General features: G+C 39.7%; 2 protein-coding genes across 4 annotated transcripts in view; one reads left to right on the forward strand and one right to left on the reverse strand.

Annotated features, from left to right (window-relative positions):
• IFT140 (intraflagellar transport 140) overlaps window positions 1-19,267 on the reverse strand; it is a 77,919-nt gene that overhangs the window by 20,220 nt on the left and 38,432 nt on the right. The gene's annotated exons all lie outside the window — the stretch shown is intronic.
• TMEM204 (transmembrane protein 204) overlaps window positions 1-19,267 on the forward strand; it is a 28,873-nt gene that overhangs the window by 2,410 nt on the left and 7,196 nt on the right. The window contains exon 2 of the mRNA XM_062626682.1: window positions 11,358-11,513. Coding sequence (XP_062482666.1) covers window positions 11,358-11,513 — 156 coding nt within the window. The remainder of the gene's footprint in view (window positions 1-11,357; window positions 11,514-19,267) is intronic.

Below are 19,267 nucleotides of genomic sequence, written 5' to 3' on the forward strand. Positions count from 1 at the left end.
ATATTTATAAGCCATTTCTAACTTGAAAAACATGCACACCAGTCATGAATGTTAAAAGTACACATTCTGTTAATCAACAGCTCGAAAGAGCTGCATATTGGAATTTGACACCTGCAGCACTTTAAACCCACCAACTTGTATTTCAAGTCAGAACATGGGTGGTGAGAAAAAAGATGGGTGCAGATACGCCAGTTTCATAGCAGAGTTGTTTGGGCAGCAATTTTTTACATTAAATAAAAGCAAAATTTCAGAGTAATAATCACAGTATGGTCAAGTCCCCAGAAGAATCCTCTAACAAACACTCTTAAAATTTCTAATTTAAAGGAGGACTTTGAAGTCCAGTGACACAATTTGTATAGGAATAACACATCCATTAACTATTTAATCTGGAAGTAAATAGTAAGCAAAAGGCCAGTTCTGCATTTAGAACAAAATCTCCACAGCTGTGCCATGACAAACTAAGCAGGAAACAAATCTGTTGACAGACATGTTTTCAAGGATTGTACATACAGTCAATACGGACCTGATTCTGCATCCGCAGTTTTGTCATTCCTCTAATGAGAAATCATACCTTATTTTAGAAATATATACATGGCAATCCTCATCTGTCAGTTACAGATAAATCACAAACATGTACGTGTATGTTTATACATACATATAAAAACTTTCTGAACAAAGAAGTTCCTTCGTCAATGGTAAGAGTTAAAATGCAGTATTTTGGATTCCATTTGTCAAACAATAAACAGAAAACATGTTCTTCCAACAGCAATGCAATAGAAGCCACAATCTTACTCATATTAAAAAAAAAAGATTATGTATACACACACATACATATGGGGGGCCAAGTTATTTATATCACAGTTAAAAGGAAAAAAGTAAAACCTTTGAGAATTTGCTTTTACTGATGGCTTAGTACAAGTAGTATGGAAGTAATAGCCAACTAAATGCACTACTACAAGCAGGCTCACTCACTGGCAGAGAGAAGTGCATTCTTAAAACTTCTATTTTTCACTGATTCTTACTGCCTGCTCTTTCTCCCACTGAAATCATAGCCAATGCTCCTTCTCAGAGGACACAACACAGCTGGGGTGGGTTTTCCCCCCATCATCATGTACACAGCTCACGCAAAATGACTGCAAGAAAAATTGTGGAAGTAGCTCATTGTGTCAGGATTGCATGTGCTTAAAGTGAAAATTACCTACAGCAAATTGAAACTAATCATAATTGAAGTTTAGCACATTTTTTTGTGTATGACAGATCACAGCAAATGATCTGTCAAAAGATTGCACAGGGAATGAACTACAAAAGTCACTGTGATGGAGCATGTTGGCCAAAAGCCTGTCTGAAAAGGCAAAGTCACATTCTGTATGAAACACCTCTCCGATCCAGTTCCCTGGTAACAGGACATCTGTGTGAATTATTTCACCATAACACAAATCACTGGATCTAGAGGAAATGAAGGTGTTTCACATTCATATTTTATGATGTAAACACTGCATCAGGGATATTTAAGTGTCAGTAAAAGACTACTGGTATAAATGCCAAGTGATACAAAAGACCGGGGGAGTTTACAGATGCTGCAGCAGAGGCACCATGAGAAATAAAAGGTGAGAAATGCAGAAAAAAGAAATCCAAGGATAGAAGTAAATGATATTAAAAAAATTATATGGAAACAAAGTGTCTCATTGTCAACCATTTCAGCAAAGAACAATGCAAGAAACATGGATGACTCTGGTAGTAGGGGAAAGTACCTCAACTCTGGTTTTCAATCTTCTTTATCCACTTCTTTCTCTCCTTACCCTCCACCCTTCTTGTAACCATCTGTGATGCCAAAAGCTTCTGTGAGACAGTTCAAATGACTAACAGTAAGAATAAAAAACAGGTGGAATGTCTGGGGTGTGGTGATGAAATGGTTTTTTTGTGTGGTTATTTTTTGTTGGATTAAGTGCTGGTACCAGGAGTCCAACAAGTCCTGCTTCTAGCTCAAGCTGAGTGATGTTAGTGTGTGATAGCTCCTCAAAGTGGCAACAAACTACCAGATCTGAAATATTTACTTTTGCTGAGAAGCAGAGCCCAGTTATGAAAATACCAATCAAAGTTTTTCTGACATGGACAAACCCAAATGACAAACTCAAAAGGCTTCATCAAGAACTCAGATGGTACATCCCCTCTTCAAACACTTCAAGGAAACCTAGCCAGGTCACCTAACTCTCTTGTCACCTGAGTGAGGGCAAAGAAACTTGCAAAGATGCCGTTTCAGAGCTGTTGAAAAACTTCAGAAGATTATGCACTTGTCTGCATCCCTTAACCCTTAAAAAAATACCACAGGTAGTAGAAGCGTGCACTTAGTAACATCTTGGGTGAGACAATGTGTCTTGAGTCCTCAATACTCAGCTTTGGGCCCATTTAATGCATCAGCAAACACATTATACTGAGCAACACATCATCATGCAAGGACACACAAGCTACCTCGAACAGTGAGGACATGAAGCTACACCACCAGTGATGCCCTCTCAAGTGTAAACCAAACCTACTCAAAGCCACTGTTATTAGAATCATAGAATCCCAGACTGGTTTGGGCTGGAGGGACCTTAAAGCTTACCCAGTTCCAACCCCCTACATGGGCAGGGACACCTTCCACTAGACCAGGTTGCTCCAAGCCCCATCCAACCTGGCCTTGAACACTGCCAGGGATGGGGCAGCCACAGCTTCTCTGGACACCTTGTGCCAGTGCCTCAGCACCCTCACAGGGAAGAACTTCTGCCTAAGAGCTCATCCCAGTCTCCCCTCTGGCACGTTAAAGCCATTCCCCCTTGTCCTGTCCCTACAGGCCCTTGTCAAATGTCCCTCTACTGTTTCCTATGTCCTAGCCCAGTACCAGGCCAGAAATAACTGTGTTGCACTGTGTGAGCACACCAGATTACTTGGAATCAGCCTAGATATTTTTAACCACACTGCACGGTACTTGAATTCCACTTGAACCCCACACCTTGAATTCCTACTGTGCTGCAAGGCTGGGTGGGTGGACAGATGGAGCTGATTTATTCATTACATAAGGTCACAGTCTGTCCCTTTTTTGTCTAAAGAACATCATGAACAGTGTGGAAATGCAGGAATAGGGGGGGTTTGAAAAAATATTAAAACCTTGCTCAGTTCTTCAGGGCTCCATAAGACATAACGGAAGTCCCAATAGTGGGAAGCTTTTATCAGCTACAGATGCCTGGAGCAAGATAGCTCTGGTCAATTGTAGTTCTTACAAGGGAGTGTAACCGGTGCCAGGGAGAGGCACAGTGTCATGAGCATCTACGTGACTGCCACAAGGACCAAACATAAACACCTGTACAGCCTAAATGTATGATTTATGCAAACACCATGAAACATGGCGGCAAAGGCAGGATGTTGCAGGATGCTGCGCAGTGTGGGAGCGAAGAGCTTGCCTTGGCTTGCAGAAGCAACACTTCACTGGAGTGTCCATGCTCACTGTACGTCCACAAATACCCAATGTCCACACATATCTGTGAAATTTGGCTGGGTGGGAGCCAGGCTGAGCCAAGCAGCTGAGCATGTTGCAGGCTTCTGTTACTATTTCAATATATGCATATCAATAAAGGAAGTCCACTGCATTTTGAGAAGACAGGAATGACCAATAGATTAAAGTACGCCCAAAACCTTATCATACATATGGTTACCTGGTAAACTGCTCAGGCTCTTGCACATAGATGGAGGCAGTGACAACTTGAGCTTGTGATTTCCCCTCCCAACACATGCATTATGATCAATACCTAAATAACTGAAATGACTAGATTAATGGTAAATGCCAGTGAAGGCATATTGTAAGATGTCTGGCTCTTCAAATTAACATGAAAGCTCATTTTAATGTGTATTTTACTATGCTGTGTATATGAAAAAGTTCAAAGCTTTTTCAGGATAAGAAAATTAACCTAATATGTGTTTCAATACAGTAGCTTCACATACAGAAATATTATCAGAGCAATCAATGTTTGGTTTCTCTCACTATCAGGACTTTGAATTCAATTTAAGGATTAAGAGTAAAAATGGAGCTTTTGACCATTTCAGCTTAAATACATTTATTACAGCCACCAATAGAGAATACCCTACTGATGCTTATAAACTGTATAAGCTAGATCTGTTAGAGCTCTGATCTGCTAGATCAGAGCCCTATCTGTTGATAAATGTATAGAAGCATTCTCAATGCTGAGTTTGCTTAACATTCCCTTAATCATTAGTACTTGTTCATCTTGAAAATAGTTGATGTGGCTATGTCTTCATTGCAAAGTAACTAAAACCAGCCAACCAAACCCCAATCAAGCACAATCTTCTTTCCCCAAACAAGATCCGTGTGCCTTTCAAACTCAATATTCACATTTGAAGTTTCACACTCAGATGAGTTCAATCAAGTTTCGAAATATCTAAAGGGATGATTTCACCAGTCTGTCACCCCAGAACATTCTTTTAATTGTACTGAAATGGAATGGTTTCTCTCCCCCTTTCTTTAATATTAAGTGAAAAAGCAGAAATTGCATACTTCAGCAAGAGATGAAGCTAAGCAAAATAAGTGACTGTTATAATTTTTAAGATATCCATCCAGCACTAGAACACACTGAGGACTCCTTGGAGCTGAAAGCTATATGGATGCTTATGAAGATTTTAAAATACAAAGGGAGAGACTTTCCTTTTCAGTATCAAGTCCTGTCCTTACAATAAGATATGGAAAAAACATCATCATGTGCAAAAACTACAAACCGATGAAGAAAAATTAGTTCAGATGTCTTTCACTTTTAAGAAATTAGTGTCTATACAGACCAACAAAATATATCTGTATCAAAAAGACAGTGCTATATTAAACCTTCTTAGTCTCAGTTAGATAGTCATGCAAAGGTGCACTTAGATACTGCCAGCATTTGGTTTAGTTTGTTTCACAAATACCTTTAAAGTGTTTCAATATATTTCCTAATTCATATTCCAAAAACCAGCTCAACATTAATACCACAAACTTAAATCAACAGAAGAAATCTCCAAAGGCTTCATAAATAGAGTACAAGTTTGGGAGGCACAGCATGATGCTGACTGTCAATAAATAATTACAGAGACATTCAAGACACAGGCCCAGCTGATTTCCATGTCACCTGCTGACATCTTTTCTGCACGTCTGATCTGTGCTGAAAATACTGATATCCAAAACAAGAGGAACACACACTTGGTTGCCAAAAGTTGGAATAAAGTGGATGTTTTTAGAACTATAAAAAAGGGCTTATTCTAAAATTATTTATTAATATGGAATTCAGTTTTCTCCATGTTGGAACTCAACTTCATTACAAGCAAGACCACGAGTAAGAGTGAGAATGAAATTAAACAGACAACTAGCCTAAACAGCACCAGTTCAGCGTTTTTGCAAAGCACTATTTCAGGTGTTGGGTGATAACACCCAGTTAGGTAAAAGTGTACTGTTCTGGCTTTTCCCAATGCTTGCATGCTTGGTTTTGCATTTCTGAAGTCCCTATAATGTGGATTTTAACAAATACTCCAAAAAAGCTGAAAAAGTAGAACTCTGCTACACAAAACCATGTGCTAAAGCCTGGGCAGGCTTCAACCCTCTCAGTTAATGACACGCATGACTATTACTTATTTTCCAAATGACTTAGTAACGTGCGCAGGAATGACGAGTGGAGCTCACAGGAGCTGTGCAGTGACTGCTCAGAGCTTGGATAGAATGAGCTCTTTGCTCTCTGCTCTTGAATGGCTGGATGAACACATGCAGACTGTAGTCAGTATTGTGTCAACCACACTGCTCCAGGACAATGGAGGCATGATGTGATGATCATGCCTAGCAGGGCTCGGCGTTCCAAGAATTTAGTTGCCAGCTATGGTTCTGTCAGGGCAGAGTATGCTAACACCAAACTACTAAACTACTTACTGGAGTGAAAATTAACAGAATAGCAGGAGACACAACCCTTATCTCAGTGTAACACCACAGCAAAATGTCAAGTTCCAGAGGAAAAACGTGTACTCAGTTTCAATCTCTTGATTGTATTACAGAAAAATCTAATTATTGACCTAGTTGGATTAAATTTTTACAGCATAACATGATCTCAGCCTGCAGACATCCAGCCCAAGAGATGAAATCTAGCAAAGTTACCAGCAACTGAAACCCAATTCTTACAAAAATAAGTGAAGCAACTTCAGCATAAGAAGTATTACCAGTTCTATCCATAATTATTTAGAAATTGTTATTTCAGAAATGCAACAGTTCATCCTCCTCTCCAGGATAAAGCCATGTATGAACACTAAGCATTTATGAAGACAGTCAGGCATATCACAGGCTGCATACTCAATAATTCACTGAATAAGTAATCAATAAATAAAGCCAAGAACCATAAAAAGGAGAGAGCACCGACAGAATACTTGGGGTTTTCATTCCTTCCATTGCAAACATAGCAGCCATTGAATTACTCCTATGATGTCTGCCTTTTTATATGGACATTGAAAAAAGGTTAACAACTGAGTAATGTTTAAAGAGCAAGCTAATGATGAAAAGCTATTACACACCAAACATGGTTGGAATAATTTTTAAACCAATACCTAAAAGTGTAACTTTTGCTTAAAAGAATAGTAAAGTTGAACACAGCTAAAGTGGTTAACACCAAAAGAATCAATAGAAAACAAGGAAGCAAAATTCCTTGGGAGATTTAGAGTATGGATAAACTGACTGATGTAATCAAATTAGCAGCAGCCTAAAATGGTTCTCTCCTTCAGCTCAGCAGAACCAATTCCTGCCCATCGAATCCCAAAGTTTTAAACAGCACTTTTCATGCCCTACAGTGGGGATACAGTAACAGCATGCTCACAGGCAGCTCCTGCAGCTTAGAGGACAGGCAGGAATTGTGAAGCTACACAGTTCAGAGTTGGTGCTATTTCTATCTAGGGATAAACATGCCATCACTAAACTCCTTCCCAGGGCTGGAAACTTAGTTACAGAAGCTGGACTTAAGTGTGCATTACAATTTTTGCTCACCAAAACTGATATTTCTCACGGGGAGTTTTAGACAAATATCACAGTATCTTGGACCATGTAGTTTCCTTCATACACACTCTGTACTTTCATCGGTAAAAAGCATGAATCCCCACCTATGATTGTTTTTTCCCTCTATGCAGACAGAAAAGAGGAAGAAAACATCACATTTTAAGCCGTTAGCATAATTTGGTTCTTCAGTGAGATCATCCTTCCTCATTAACCCAAAACACTGCAAATTACTCTCCAGTATGATCAACCTACTTCTGCAAAACACAAATAGTCCACAGGCTATCATGGAAATTAACAAAACAAAATTACTGCTTGCAAATAACAAAATCAAATTAACATTTCTAATCCAGGTGGATACATATGGTCTAGGATGTAAGCAAAACAACAAGGTATTTGAATTGGTCTCATCCCTGGAGTTTGGGTTTTGACCCTTGACTGATCACTGTTTTAAACAAAGCAGAATTCATTAGCCAGTATCCAAAGCTCTACATGAGAACCAGATGGATATCCTGTCCATGAACTCACTACTTCTCGGAATAAACTGGCATCAAGATGGGCTTCCAGAAAGAAGAAATTAGTGACTGGTATTGTTCATATTGATGAACAACGGCCACTTAGAGGAAAGTTTTGGAGACATTCCGTGCAACCCTCTTTCTGGTTAAAAGAAGCAGCTATGCAAAATAGTAATTGCATTTTCACATCTCTCTGGACAGTGTAGTGTATCAGGCAAATACACACCTGTAAACCTGCAGTTCTTCCAAACAGCAGTAATCAGTGTTACACATCCAATGCCACTGCACTGTCCAATTGCAAGAGGACAGTGATGATAGAACCATTATTTAAAGACTAAATTATTACAAATTTTGTTGGAATTCAACTGAGTCACAGTTATAAATTTACTGGTGTAAGCATTCTAGATATAGTATCTATGGCAAGGCCAAAAGAATTTACAATACCGTTAAGTGTTTAAAAGAAGTCATAAATAACAGTGAAGGGAAACATTTGGTGCTTGTTTGTATGGGCTAAGCTTCAGACATTTAGAGGGTATAAAATAACAGAAGCTGTTGGTTTTTTTTTTTAAGCTCATGCATATTATATCCAGACAAAGCAATGGAATTCCTTATGGCTGTAAACCAACTATTTTTCTAGTTTGACACTACAGATGGCTCTGTTGACAAATCAAAGTATTTTAATACTAATGGCAGCAAGCCTGCTCTTTACTTAGGACATTTCTCCTTTGAAAGGTGTTACTAACTCTTCAACAAGCATTGATTTCAAGGTATTGGAGAAGTCTGTTTAAGTGGAAAAACAGAACACTCCAAATGCTCAAAGTTTTACTGATACTTACAAAGCTCAGCCATCTGAATACAATTCTGTTATCAACCAACATGCTCTGTGACCTGTAAGCATTCAACGTGGCAAAAGATCTAAATGCTCCCAATGCTAGACAAGACAGTTTTGAAAGTTAAACACAAAATCTTTGAGCAAACTATTTTCTTGAGTGAAATAAATTTCCTCTCTGGTGAGAGATGAACTCACTAGGAAAACCAAAAAATACTTAGTATGTTATCTTCTTAACATTTCATTCAATGTGAAAAAGTTTAATGGACTATGGTTCTTAACTAACTTTCAGATACAATACCATATTTTATTAAATTTTAATTAAACCATGAGTTGTTACTTAGAACACTGGAAGCTAAAGATGAACGAGGGGAAAATAAAGGGTAAACTCATTTTTACAACTCAAAAAAGCAGACCAGACTCAATGATGACCACAATGCTTGTTGATATCAAGTTTTGTATTCTGCACTTCCTAGCTGTCTCCTTGGAAGATCAGGAATCAAATTGTGTACACCTACTAAACTTATAACCAGTTAAATTACTTTTGAAAATCTGGGGAATATTCACATATGACAAACCTAAACACTGAGCTGCTTCCATTTCAGAATAGCAACAACATGTTAGCAAGAAACATTGAACTGGCACAATGATATTTAGAAATCCCACCTTTTGCTAGAGAGGAAGGAAAAGGATGAAAACAGGACATACATCAGGTTAACAGGAAAAGTAGGAAAAAAGCCTGACTAAAAGTACTCAACTTTGCAATGAATGTATTCCATTCAGTAGCCAGCTGGGAGACACATTTAATCAGGTTTCTGCTCAAGATTCCAGATATCTATGTCTGTAATTATTTCTGCATGTTTTTTATATTTAATATCGAACCACAGAATCATACAGTCACAGAGTATCTCAAGTTGGAAGGGAGCCATAAGGATTACAGAATCCAACTTGTCCAACTCCCTGATCCTTGCAAAACTACCTAAAACTAAACCATATGACTAAGACCATCATCCAGACACTCCTTGAAGTCTTGACAGTCTTAGTTCTGGGACCACTACCTTGGAGGCCTGTTCCAGTGACCAACCAGCCTCTCAGTGAAGAACGTTTTCCTAACTTCCAACTTGAACTTCCCCTGATGGAGCTTCATTCCATTTCTTTGTGTCCTATCACTGGTCATTGGAGAGAGATCAGTGCCTCCCCTCTGCTGCCTGCCCTGATGAAGGCAGTGATGTAGGAAGGCAGTTGACTGTGATGAGGTCCCCCTTCAGCAATGAGGTCTTCCCTCAGTCTTCTCTTCTGTAAGTGACCTCAGCTGCTCCTCAAGACTCTGCTCGAGTCTTGCCCTTGAGACCTTTCACCATCTTGGTCGCTCTCCCCTGGGCACCCTCTTAGTCTGATATCTTTCTTGTATTGAGGTGTCAGAACTGCACCCAAGACTCGAGGTGGGGCCACACAGTGTGTTGCAGAGTGGGACAGTCACCTCTCTTGACTGTGCTGTGCTTGATGCACCCCGAGACATGCTTGGCCCTTTCGGCTGCCAAGGCATGCTGTTGACTCATATTCAACTTGCCATCAGCCCAACCCCCCAGATCTCTGTCAAGCAGCTCTCCAGCCTCTCATCCTACAATTTGTACCCATAGCCAGGATTACCCCATTCCAGGCAGAGAATCAGGCACTCGCTCTTCTTGAATTTCATACTGTTTGTGACTGCCCAGCTCTCCAGCCTACCCAGATCATTGTGTAAGGCCTCTCTACCCTCAAAGGAGTCCACAACTCCTCCTACTTTAGTATTGTCAGCAAACTTATTTCATGTACCTTCGATTCCTGCATACAGACCATTTATAAAATCATAAAAGAGCACTGGCCCCAAAACTGAGCCCTGGGGAACCCCACGAGTGGCTGGGCACCAGCCTGATGTCACCCTATTGACTATAACTCTGAGCCCAACCTGTCAGCCAATTCCTCACCCATTGTATGATGAACTGGTCTAGGCATGTGCTGGAAAGTTTATCCAGAAGGATACTGTGAGAGACAGCATCAAAAAGCTTTGCTGAAATCCAAACCCATCACATCTATTGACTTCCCTTGGTCAACTCAATGGCAGACCTTGTCATAAATGGAAATTAAGCTGGTTAAGCAGGACTTTTCCCTCATGAACCTGTGCTGATTGTGAACAATGACTGTGTTGTCTCTCAACTGCTTTTTGGTAACTTCCGGAATAACCTCCTCTATAATTTTACCAGGCACTGAAGTGAGACTGACAGGCCTGTAATTACCAGGACCTTCCTTCTTACCCTTCCTAAAAACTGGGACAACATTTGCCAGCTTCAAGTCACATGGAACCTCTCCAGACTCCCAAGACCAATGTAAAATGATAGAGGTCCCATCAGCCAGTTCTTTCAGTACCTTGAGATAAATCCCATTGGACCCCACATGTAGCTGGAGCAGCAAGTCTTGAACAAGTTCGCGTTGGCTGGGAGTTTATCATCCTACAGTCATGGCCCTCCAACACAGGGTTCCAGGGGTCCCAGGGCTCATCATCGATGTTAAAAGACAGAGGTGAAGAAGGCGTTAAATGTCTCTGCTTTGTCTACATCCCTATTTGTGATGCCAAACACACACCATTCCTGCCCCAGAAAACTGTGCCACTAATTACAGGTAGAATAAGGCAAAAGCCAAGCACCTCCAGGGCCATCCATGGAAATTTGCTGCTTGTTTCATACAAGACTGTTTTGCACTGAAGCAATACTTATGGGATGCTGTGTAACTACAGGGAAGATTCAATACACATCTTAAAGAAAATCTTTTCTTAAGCAGACCACAGGGAATGCGCTACAGCAGGAGGCTGCTGGATTATGTATAGTGTCAGAATCATTTTCTGTGGACTGACACATTTTACTTAGCCAGTCAGCCAGGATTTTCTTATTCCCCATTTTGTATCATTTTAACGTTATGCCTACTTATGTTTCCCTAGTGCAATTTGATATGATGCGTGCTTGCAACCTCATCGCCACTGTTGCTCTGACTGCTGGCCAGCTCGTCTTTGTCCTGGCCCTAATGGAGCTGCCTATCATTTCCCAGGATACCCAGTGGTGGGAGGAGGCTATAGCTGCCGTGTTTCAACTTGCCAGTAAGTCCACTTCTTTTTACTGATAGAAAAATAGTTTGTCTTTACTAAATCCAGGTCATAAAGAGTTTCTTATTTTATAAATCTTTCAAGTGACAAAGAATAGGCAAAGCGGCCTAAACCTAAAAGTAAGCTCATTGTCTCTTAAAAGCTTTCCCCAACAGATTCTGCAGTACATAAATAGAAGCTTTTATCTTGGATATATCAAGTCTTCAGCCAACCAAGAAAAACAAGCCTTTATTTTTTCCTATGAAACCAGGAAGGCAAACATGAAAGAAATTCACAGGATGCAAAGTAATCCCCCAGTTTAGCAGGACAAAATATACCAAAGGCTTGGCATATCTGAAAACAGAGCAGAACAGCTGAGGAAAGTTTTGATGTCTTGCTGAAATATGATTATTTGCTTTTAGCTAACTAAATTGTATTCAAGGACCGTCAGATGGATTTTGATAGACAGACACATCTGCAATCTAGCAAAGAAAGCTGGAGTCAATTCATAATATTAACTGCTATAAATAAAATTCCCACAGTAGTTTTCATGGACACAGACCACATACAGAAATGAATGAGGAAATGGTTTTATCACAATTCGATGTTGACAGCAGTGACAATGAACTGTAAACTTTTTGCAATAATGCCTTTCTTTACTACATAAGTCACTCATTACAGCAGAGTCCAATCATTTAAAATACCCATGCATGAAACTGTCATTAACGGAGTAGAACATCCAAGCTGCTTACAAGATCAGCTTAAAGCCATATACTGTTATTAATGTAAAGCACAGGTTATTTTTCTGTAAATTTTAAATTCAACTTTAAAAACTCAGACAATTTAGAATGGTGTAAATCTGCTGAGACCTCAGGTTTATACTGCTGCATGATCAGAATCTAGGCATTGAAATAGGGTGCTCAGCAGTGAACACCCATTAAGGATGATGAACATGACAGCCAAACAAGAAGAGGAGTCTCAAAGCATCTGATCCAGCCTCAAGGAGCAGAGACCCTCAAGCAGAATTCAGTGCTATCAACAGACAGATACAACCTTGCCATAACAAGATTCCGTACAGCCTCTTCATGTACACCATGGTGTTTGCAACTCTGGATACCTTAGTTCTCCCTGATGATCGGTGTGATGCCTGCTCAATTCTTACTCCCTCCCCTTCTCCCCAGAACTTGACATGTTTGTTTTTCCCAGAGCGGAAATGCATTCTGGCCCTGTTTAGCTGTGTTGTTTCATTGACAAACAGCACAGGGGACAGCCCTGGGCTTTTCTTCTATCAGAGCTGCTAATTTTAGACTGGGATTTTTTTCCTTTTTTTTTTTTTGTTTTTCCTGTGCTGGAGTCTGTTTTAAACACAGTCAGAGAGAGACTGAAGGACGCCAGGATATCCCGACACAGGAGAAGGAAATGCCTGCTATTACCTGTTATGCAAGCTGAACCTTGAAATCCCCAGTGCTGTGAGGGTAGAGGGGAGGGAAGCCAGAGTCAGAATGATTAACAAAACACTAACGAGAATGGCTGAAGAGGCTGTTGAACCAAGGAGTTCATCTGCCTGTCTGTGTTCAAAAGGTGTGAAGAGATGGATCTGGCAGCACATGACAGTTACAGAGACAGACATTGTGCTGTATGAATCAGAGGTCTCCCAACTGCAGAAATAATGCAGTGACTCTGGTGGCTATCCCTGCCCCTGCCCTCCATCCTCCTCTGTAGTTAATGCCATATTTTCCTTCAACCATCATCAGATGGTTTTCTGCCTTGCAATCAGTAACATGATACTCATTTTCCATCTCATTATCTTAATGAAGTTTTTATTTTAAACAAATTTCTTCCTGTTAGCCAGAACAACCAGCTGAAGTCTTCTGGAATGTATACTTTCAAAAAAAAAGGGAAGGAGTCATCACGTCTGCCATTATCCAATATAAAATAGACTTTTTGGAGACCTCCTTAGTTTTTCAGTGTTACATTAGCTGCTGGCTACTTGGGTAATCAAGGGCCTATCTTTCATACTGGAATATGCCAACAAAAGAGAGAACCAGTCACCTGTAGAATGAAATCTATTATTGTGCATGAAGGCTTGAGTACATGGCTCATAATCACAAAGTCAACTCACAATTTTCTTATTTTCAGTCAGAGGTTACCTATTGAAACATTACGTATGGGTTTCATCACAGTTTCCCAATGTCTGAACAAAAGTCCTTTTTGTTTTAGAAAACTAAGTGTATCAAGTATTCTCTTTGAGCCCTACCACAAGTTGGAATCACCCCTGACCCCACTGGAGCCTGCAATGATTCCAGGCTCCTCTGCTTTTCACTCCAGCCACCTGCAAAAGCATTTGACAGTCATTCAGAAAGGATGGACCTCTGACAGAAAACAAAGCCCCAGAAAGCAAAGAGGAAGGAAAGAAGAGAGGAAACAGCACTGCTCCAGAGACAGCAATGGGATTCACATAGCTCTACAACCTCACACCTCCCCATTAACAGGAAAGCGAGCTGTTTGCTTTGGAAAAGGCATGTGGTGAAAATGGAACCAGTGTTTTATCTGGAATTTTGTGTCAATGCTCAGAAATATCCCTCCAGCGGGTTTTGGGTTTTCTGGAGTTTTGATTTTTTGTTGTTGTTGTGTTTGGGTTTTTGTGTGTGTGTTTTGTTTTTTGCTTTGTTTCTTTTTTTCTTTTTTTTTTTTTTTCTCCAAGGAATTGTTACAGCCTCTATGTGTTGAATATACAATGAATAACAAAGCTGACAGAAGATCAGCTGGAAAGGGAAGTTCATACTAACAGGGTAGGGAAGAAAGAGCACTTCAGAGAAAACTGAACTACTACAAGCAGTAACCTGCCAGACTGTATCAGACCTGAAGGGACTCCAGCCAAGTCTCCAACCTTGTACAATGGTGATTATCACAGACTTTAGGGTGAAATGTTTGAAACATAATGGGGAAAATCCAGGATACAATATCCCTTACATTAGATCTCACCCAAGTTTCTGAAAGTCCAAGACTGGAACAAACCTAAATCATCATTATTAATATTCTTGCAAATCCATATTCAGCATTAAATTACTTCAGTACATCAGATCATAAAGCTTAAAAAGTTCTGTATTCCTACCGAGCTTGTAATTTACAGCCAAATAAATTACAATCTCACCTCTCCTGAGTTTCAAGCATTGCATTCCAGCTTTTCCCACTGTGTTTTTCTGCTGACAGTGTGTTTCACTCCAGACCCCAACAGGTTACAGGAAATTGGAATTTACCCATACTCTCATTTCTGTGCTACTAAACTGAAATCAAACAATTGTTAGGCTATTTAACTTCTTTCTGGGTACTACAACTTTAGATTGGTTGACTTCCAGAAAATCTCAATGCAGATAGACCAGCAAAGCAGCCATTTGGAAAATACAGCTGAAGATATCCATGGTAGCAGTGTGATTTTGATTTCTGTATTACTTCCTTCCACCTCTTTCCTTCACAACACCCTCAAGCCAGATCTGTTCCAAGATGGAATCTATGGAGCTGTAAACCTAATACTTCCTGAAAATGAAGCAAATAAATGAGATACTGTAAATAACCTAAAAATCATATCAAAGAGAGAGAACTTAACTGCTTAATTTGTACTAAATGTTTTCATTAATTCTCATTTTTATTTCACCTCAGTGCCAAACTTGCTTGTTCTTTATGTGGAATGCAAACCTAACAATAAAGTGATTTTTTTTTCACACATTTGCAAAGATCTTAAAATACAAAAGCCTATCCCACCTGTATTGACTGAAATTGTTGAGGTGAGCAGCTGAACCAACAAACTGCATGGGTGGTAGCTCAAAGAGTACATTGAACACAACTGACCTGTGTATATTCTTCATGCCTGAATATTGATACATGAGTAGCAGGTGATTTGTTGTGGTATCTCAATGTCAAGGGAACATATTCTAATGAGAAATATGGTAACAAATATATCCCCTGATAAATATCATTTGGATGTGCAAGTACAGGGAACATCTTTTATGACAGACACAGCATTAGAAATAGTGGAGTTATGCGCATAGAAATGCGTGAAATGAAAAGTTCTTCAACTCAAATATTCACTTCATTGCTTACAAACATGCATATTACACATACACGGAGGTGTCTCCTAGCTAGATCCCCAGGTACACAACTCTTTGATGCATCAGGAGATGGACACAGCACTTGAAAAACAGAAGTAGATGACCACTGAAGCATCCAGGAGGCTCACTTGTCAGCACAAGCTGTTTTTTCTCAGGATGACTAGAGCTCTTACCTCTGTCTAATAGAGTTTACTGCCACCAAAAGCAGAGCTTGCTTTGACTCCAGCTGAATCGAGGTGCTAAGTGATGTTTGCTGCTGATTTTCTGGGTGAAAGTCTGCACATTTATCCTTATGTAAACAGCTGCCCACCAAGAATTATGCCTTATGCACAGGGAATCCGTTTCAGCCTTCAGTTCAAGGACTGCCATAATTTCTAAGTCAACCTCTAAAAGGTAACAAAAGCAAGTTCACTGTCAGTAGACTTGTTAAATAGTGCCCTACAACTCCCTTTGAAGATTTCCAACTAACATAAAGTAGAACCCACTGCCTTACACTGACTAAATTTCACAACTTATCAGGCTAAAGACAAAAGTGGAAAGCCATTGTAATTCAGTGGTGAAAAGTGAAAGACAAGAGGGTCATACTGCCCCTGAGAAGGCTGGTCTATGTAATATGCATGTTCATAAGCAATTAAGTGAATATTTGAGTTGAAGAACTTGTCATTTCACACACCTCTTTCTGCATTCTAAGAGATGTTATGTTCTACCAAAATATTTGGAAGGAAATTTTTATTGTACTCAACAATGTACCACTGAAAACTCAAAGGCCACTCAAGCCTCCACAGCATTTAAACCAAGCCAGCACATTTCTGCAGCTTCAGCCTAGTACTACAACTAAGAGATCACAACTACTACACAACTGTAGGGGCCCTACAAGAAACCCGGAAAAGGGCTTTGGACAATGGCTTGTAGGGACAGGACAAGGGGGAATGGCTTTAACCTAAGAGAGGGGAGACTGATATGAGATCTTAGGCAGAAGCTCTTCCCTGTGAGGGTGGTGAAGTGCTGGGCACAGGTTGCCCACTGAATTTGTGGCTGCCCCATCCCTGGCAGTGTTCAAGGCCAGGTTGGACGGGGCTTGGAGTAACCTAGCCTAGTGGAAAGTGTCCCTGCCTGTAGCAGGGGGTTGGAACTGGATGAGCTTTTAAGGTCTGTTCCAGCCCAAACCAGTCTGGGATTCTGTGATTTTATGATTACAGAAGCTCCACATTTGCCTCACACTGTAGCAACTCTTTTTTGTGTCAAGATGACACAGGAAAAGGTGTTAATTGAGTAATCATTTACATAAGTCCTATAGCAATCGCACTTTGGGAATCTATCTCACTGTGAGAATGAGTTGAGTTCCTACAAGCAGCTTATTCAGGCTTGTGGTTCACTGCAGCTAAATCATTCCCTATAAATGTTTAGGGGGTATGTAGAAAGGGGGTGAAAAATTTCTCCTTCCTGTTTGCAGTTCTGCTGCAAAGGCATGGGTTGTCAACTCCCAGCAGTCTGGCTGCTCTGTTTTCCTTCTTCTCCCTCTTCCTGGCAGCAAAAGTCATCCTAGAGGACAAGCTGTAAAGAGGAGATTTATAACTTCCAATATAGACTCTCTACCAACCTAGAAAAAAAAAAACCATAGTGTAGATTTCAACTGCACTATCAATGTATTAATAAAAAGGAGGAATTTGAATCAAGGGGTATCTAAAAAGAAAACAATCCAAACAAAACTATCACAGAAGTAAAAAAGTGCCTATGAGAGTTCTTTTAAAATGGTAAAAATCTGTACATGGCTTACAGCCAGCTATAGTCAAACAGGAAATTCAGTATACAGATCTGAAACGTAAGTTCAAAAAGTAACATTTTCCCAACCCACCCTCATTCACAGTCAATGCTGTCCCAATCAAAAGTCTTCCTAGTGAATTCATTATCTGTTTCTTTCCCCAATGAGAAAGGCCCCCCAGCCAGACTTATTTTGCTACAGATGGGAAACAACTAGAGATAAACAGCAGCTCTATGGGAAAATAAAGTACTTTAAGTAATACCATCAGGATTTTTAGTAAAGATGTGGCCTCTGCCCAGACTCCAGACAATACACAATAAAATGATCTGGAATTGACTGATGTACATAATTAAATTAATTCAAGGAAATTCAGCTATGCATCTGAAAGTCTTGTCATTGTTACAAAACAGAAATGAAAGCAAACCAGATGAAAATCTTTAATATTTTCATAACTAAATTTAAGGAAATATTTCCCATTGCAGACCTTTTCAAACTGTATCATAAATTAAGAGATCGAGAAGACTGATGGCAAGCAGAAGAATTTTCTGGTTATTTTTAGGAGAGTTACCCACGGGAAATAGTCTGGAAAGCTAACTGTCTCCCTTCAGGTATTTTATTGGAATACTGAAACTAAATTCAATGTCACAAATGTCTTTTAAAAAGTGAAAAGTCACCACAGTAAGTTTTAGTCATGGAGACAGAAGCTATTCTTAATACAAGGTTAATTTTTATAGGTGCTTCTAATTGGTCTGCATACCATCCGAAGCCAAGTTCTGCACTGGTATATTTACATTAAAACTGAGTCAAACACATATTACACAAGCATCAATAGGAGTAGAATTCCAGCACCATTTTTCTTAAATGCTCATAAAAGTGATAAACTAATTGAATATTCAACAGTATTCAAAGGCACCAAATTAAAATGTTGTCAAAGATAACACAGTGAAAGCAGTAAGCAAAACTGGAGATACCAATATCATGAAAATGCTCTGCTTTACCTATCTTCTTAGTAAAAAGAAAATATTAGTCAAACTTCGGTTTCATTCTCTTTCCTTAGAGCAACTGAGTATTCCTGAATCAAAGCACAGGGGTCTGAACCCAGTGGTACACACATAGTTTTCCGTAAGGTTCCATCCAAACTAGGAAGACACCACTCCTCCATACACTCCACATCCATATAACAAATGAATTAAAAAAAAAAAAAAAAATAAAAATCTACTTTTCCTAAGAAAGAAGAAACTGTAAAGAAGGGCTAGGCTGGCACAACTAGAGCATTTAGTGTTTGCCCAGTCATTCAGAGAGCAGACTTGCTGCTAGATGTTTCATCTCAATTCCTAGCTGCTGAACACCACCACTGGAAGGGCAAGAAAAAATTAAGTAGCACAGTGGAACACTTTGCTTCAAGAAATCTGATTTTGCTGAAGTTGTTACAGACAAAATCCCTCTCTGGGGGGTTGCACACAATTTCAGTAAAATTTAAGTATCATTGTATATGCAAATGCAGTCTTTTTGCATCAATGATTTCTTCACCCTTTGCCCTTTAGTTCCTACATTCATATATCCAGTATCAGGTCATGCTAATATGAAATAAGAATGCTGGAAAATGATGTTCACAGTGGCATTTTTGTTCTGGAACTCATGTACACTGGCACAACTGTAAAACTAATGGTGGAAACTCGGTACAGTAATATGCTTCCAACTCTCCCCCCTCCATCATGTTTTTCTCTCTTCTAAAATGTCAGTTTCTCTTCAGCCTGCAGCAAAGTATTCTGAACAGATAATACATTCTTCACTCAAGAGCTCCAGTGACTCAATCCTGCTACCTGCCAAGCCAGGAGCTTGCAAACCCATTATCTTCCTGTTCCCCCCTGCTCAGGCAGTGGCACTGAACTGCAAAA

Source organism: Pezoporus occidentalis, unplaced genomic scaffold (genome assembly GCF_034315485.1).
Source record: "Pezoporus occidentalis ecotype Australia unplaced genomic scaffold, CSIRO_AGI_Poc_V1 ctg297, whole genome shotgun sequence".
Lineage (NCBI taxonomy): Eukaryota > Metazoa > Chordata > Aves > Psittaciformes > Psittacidae > Pezoporus > Pezoporus occidentalis.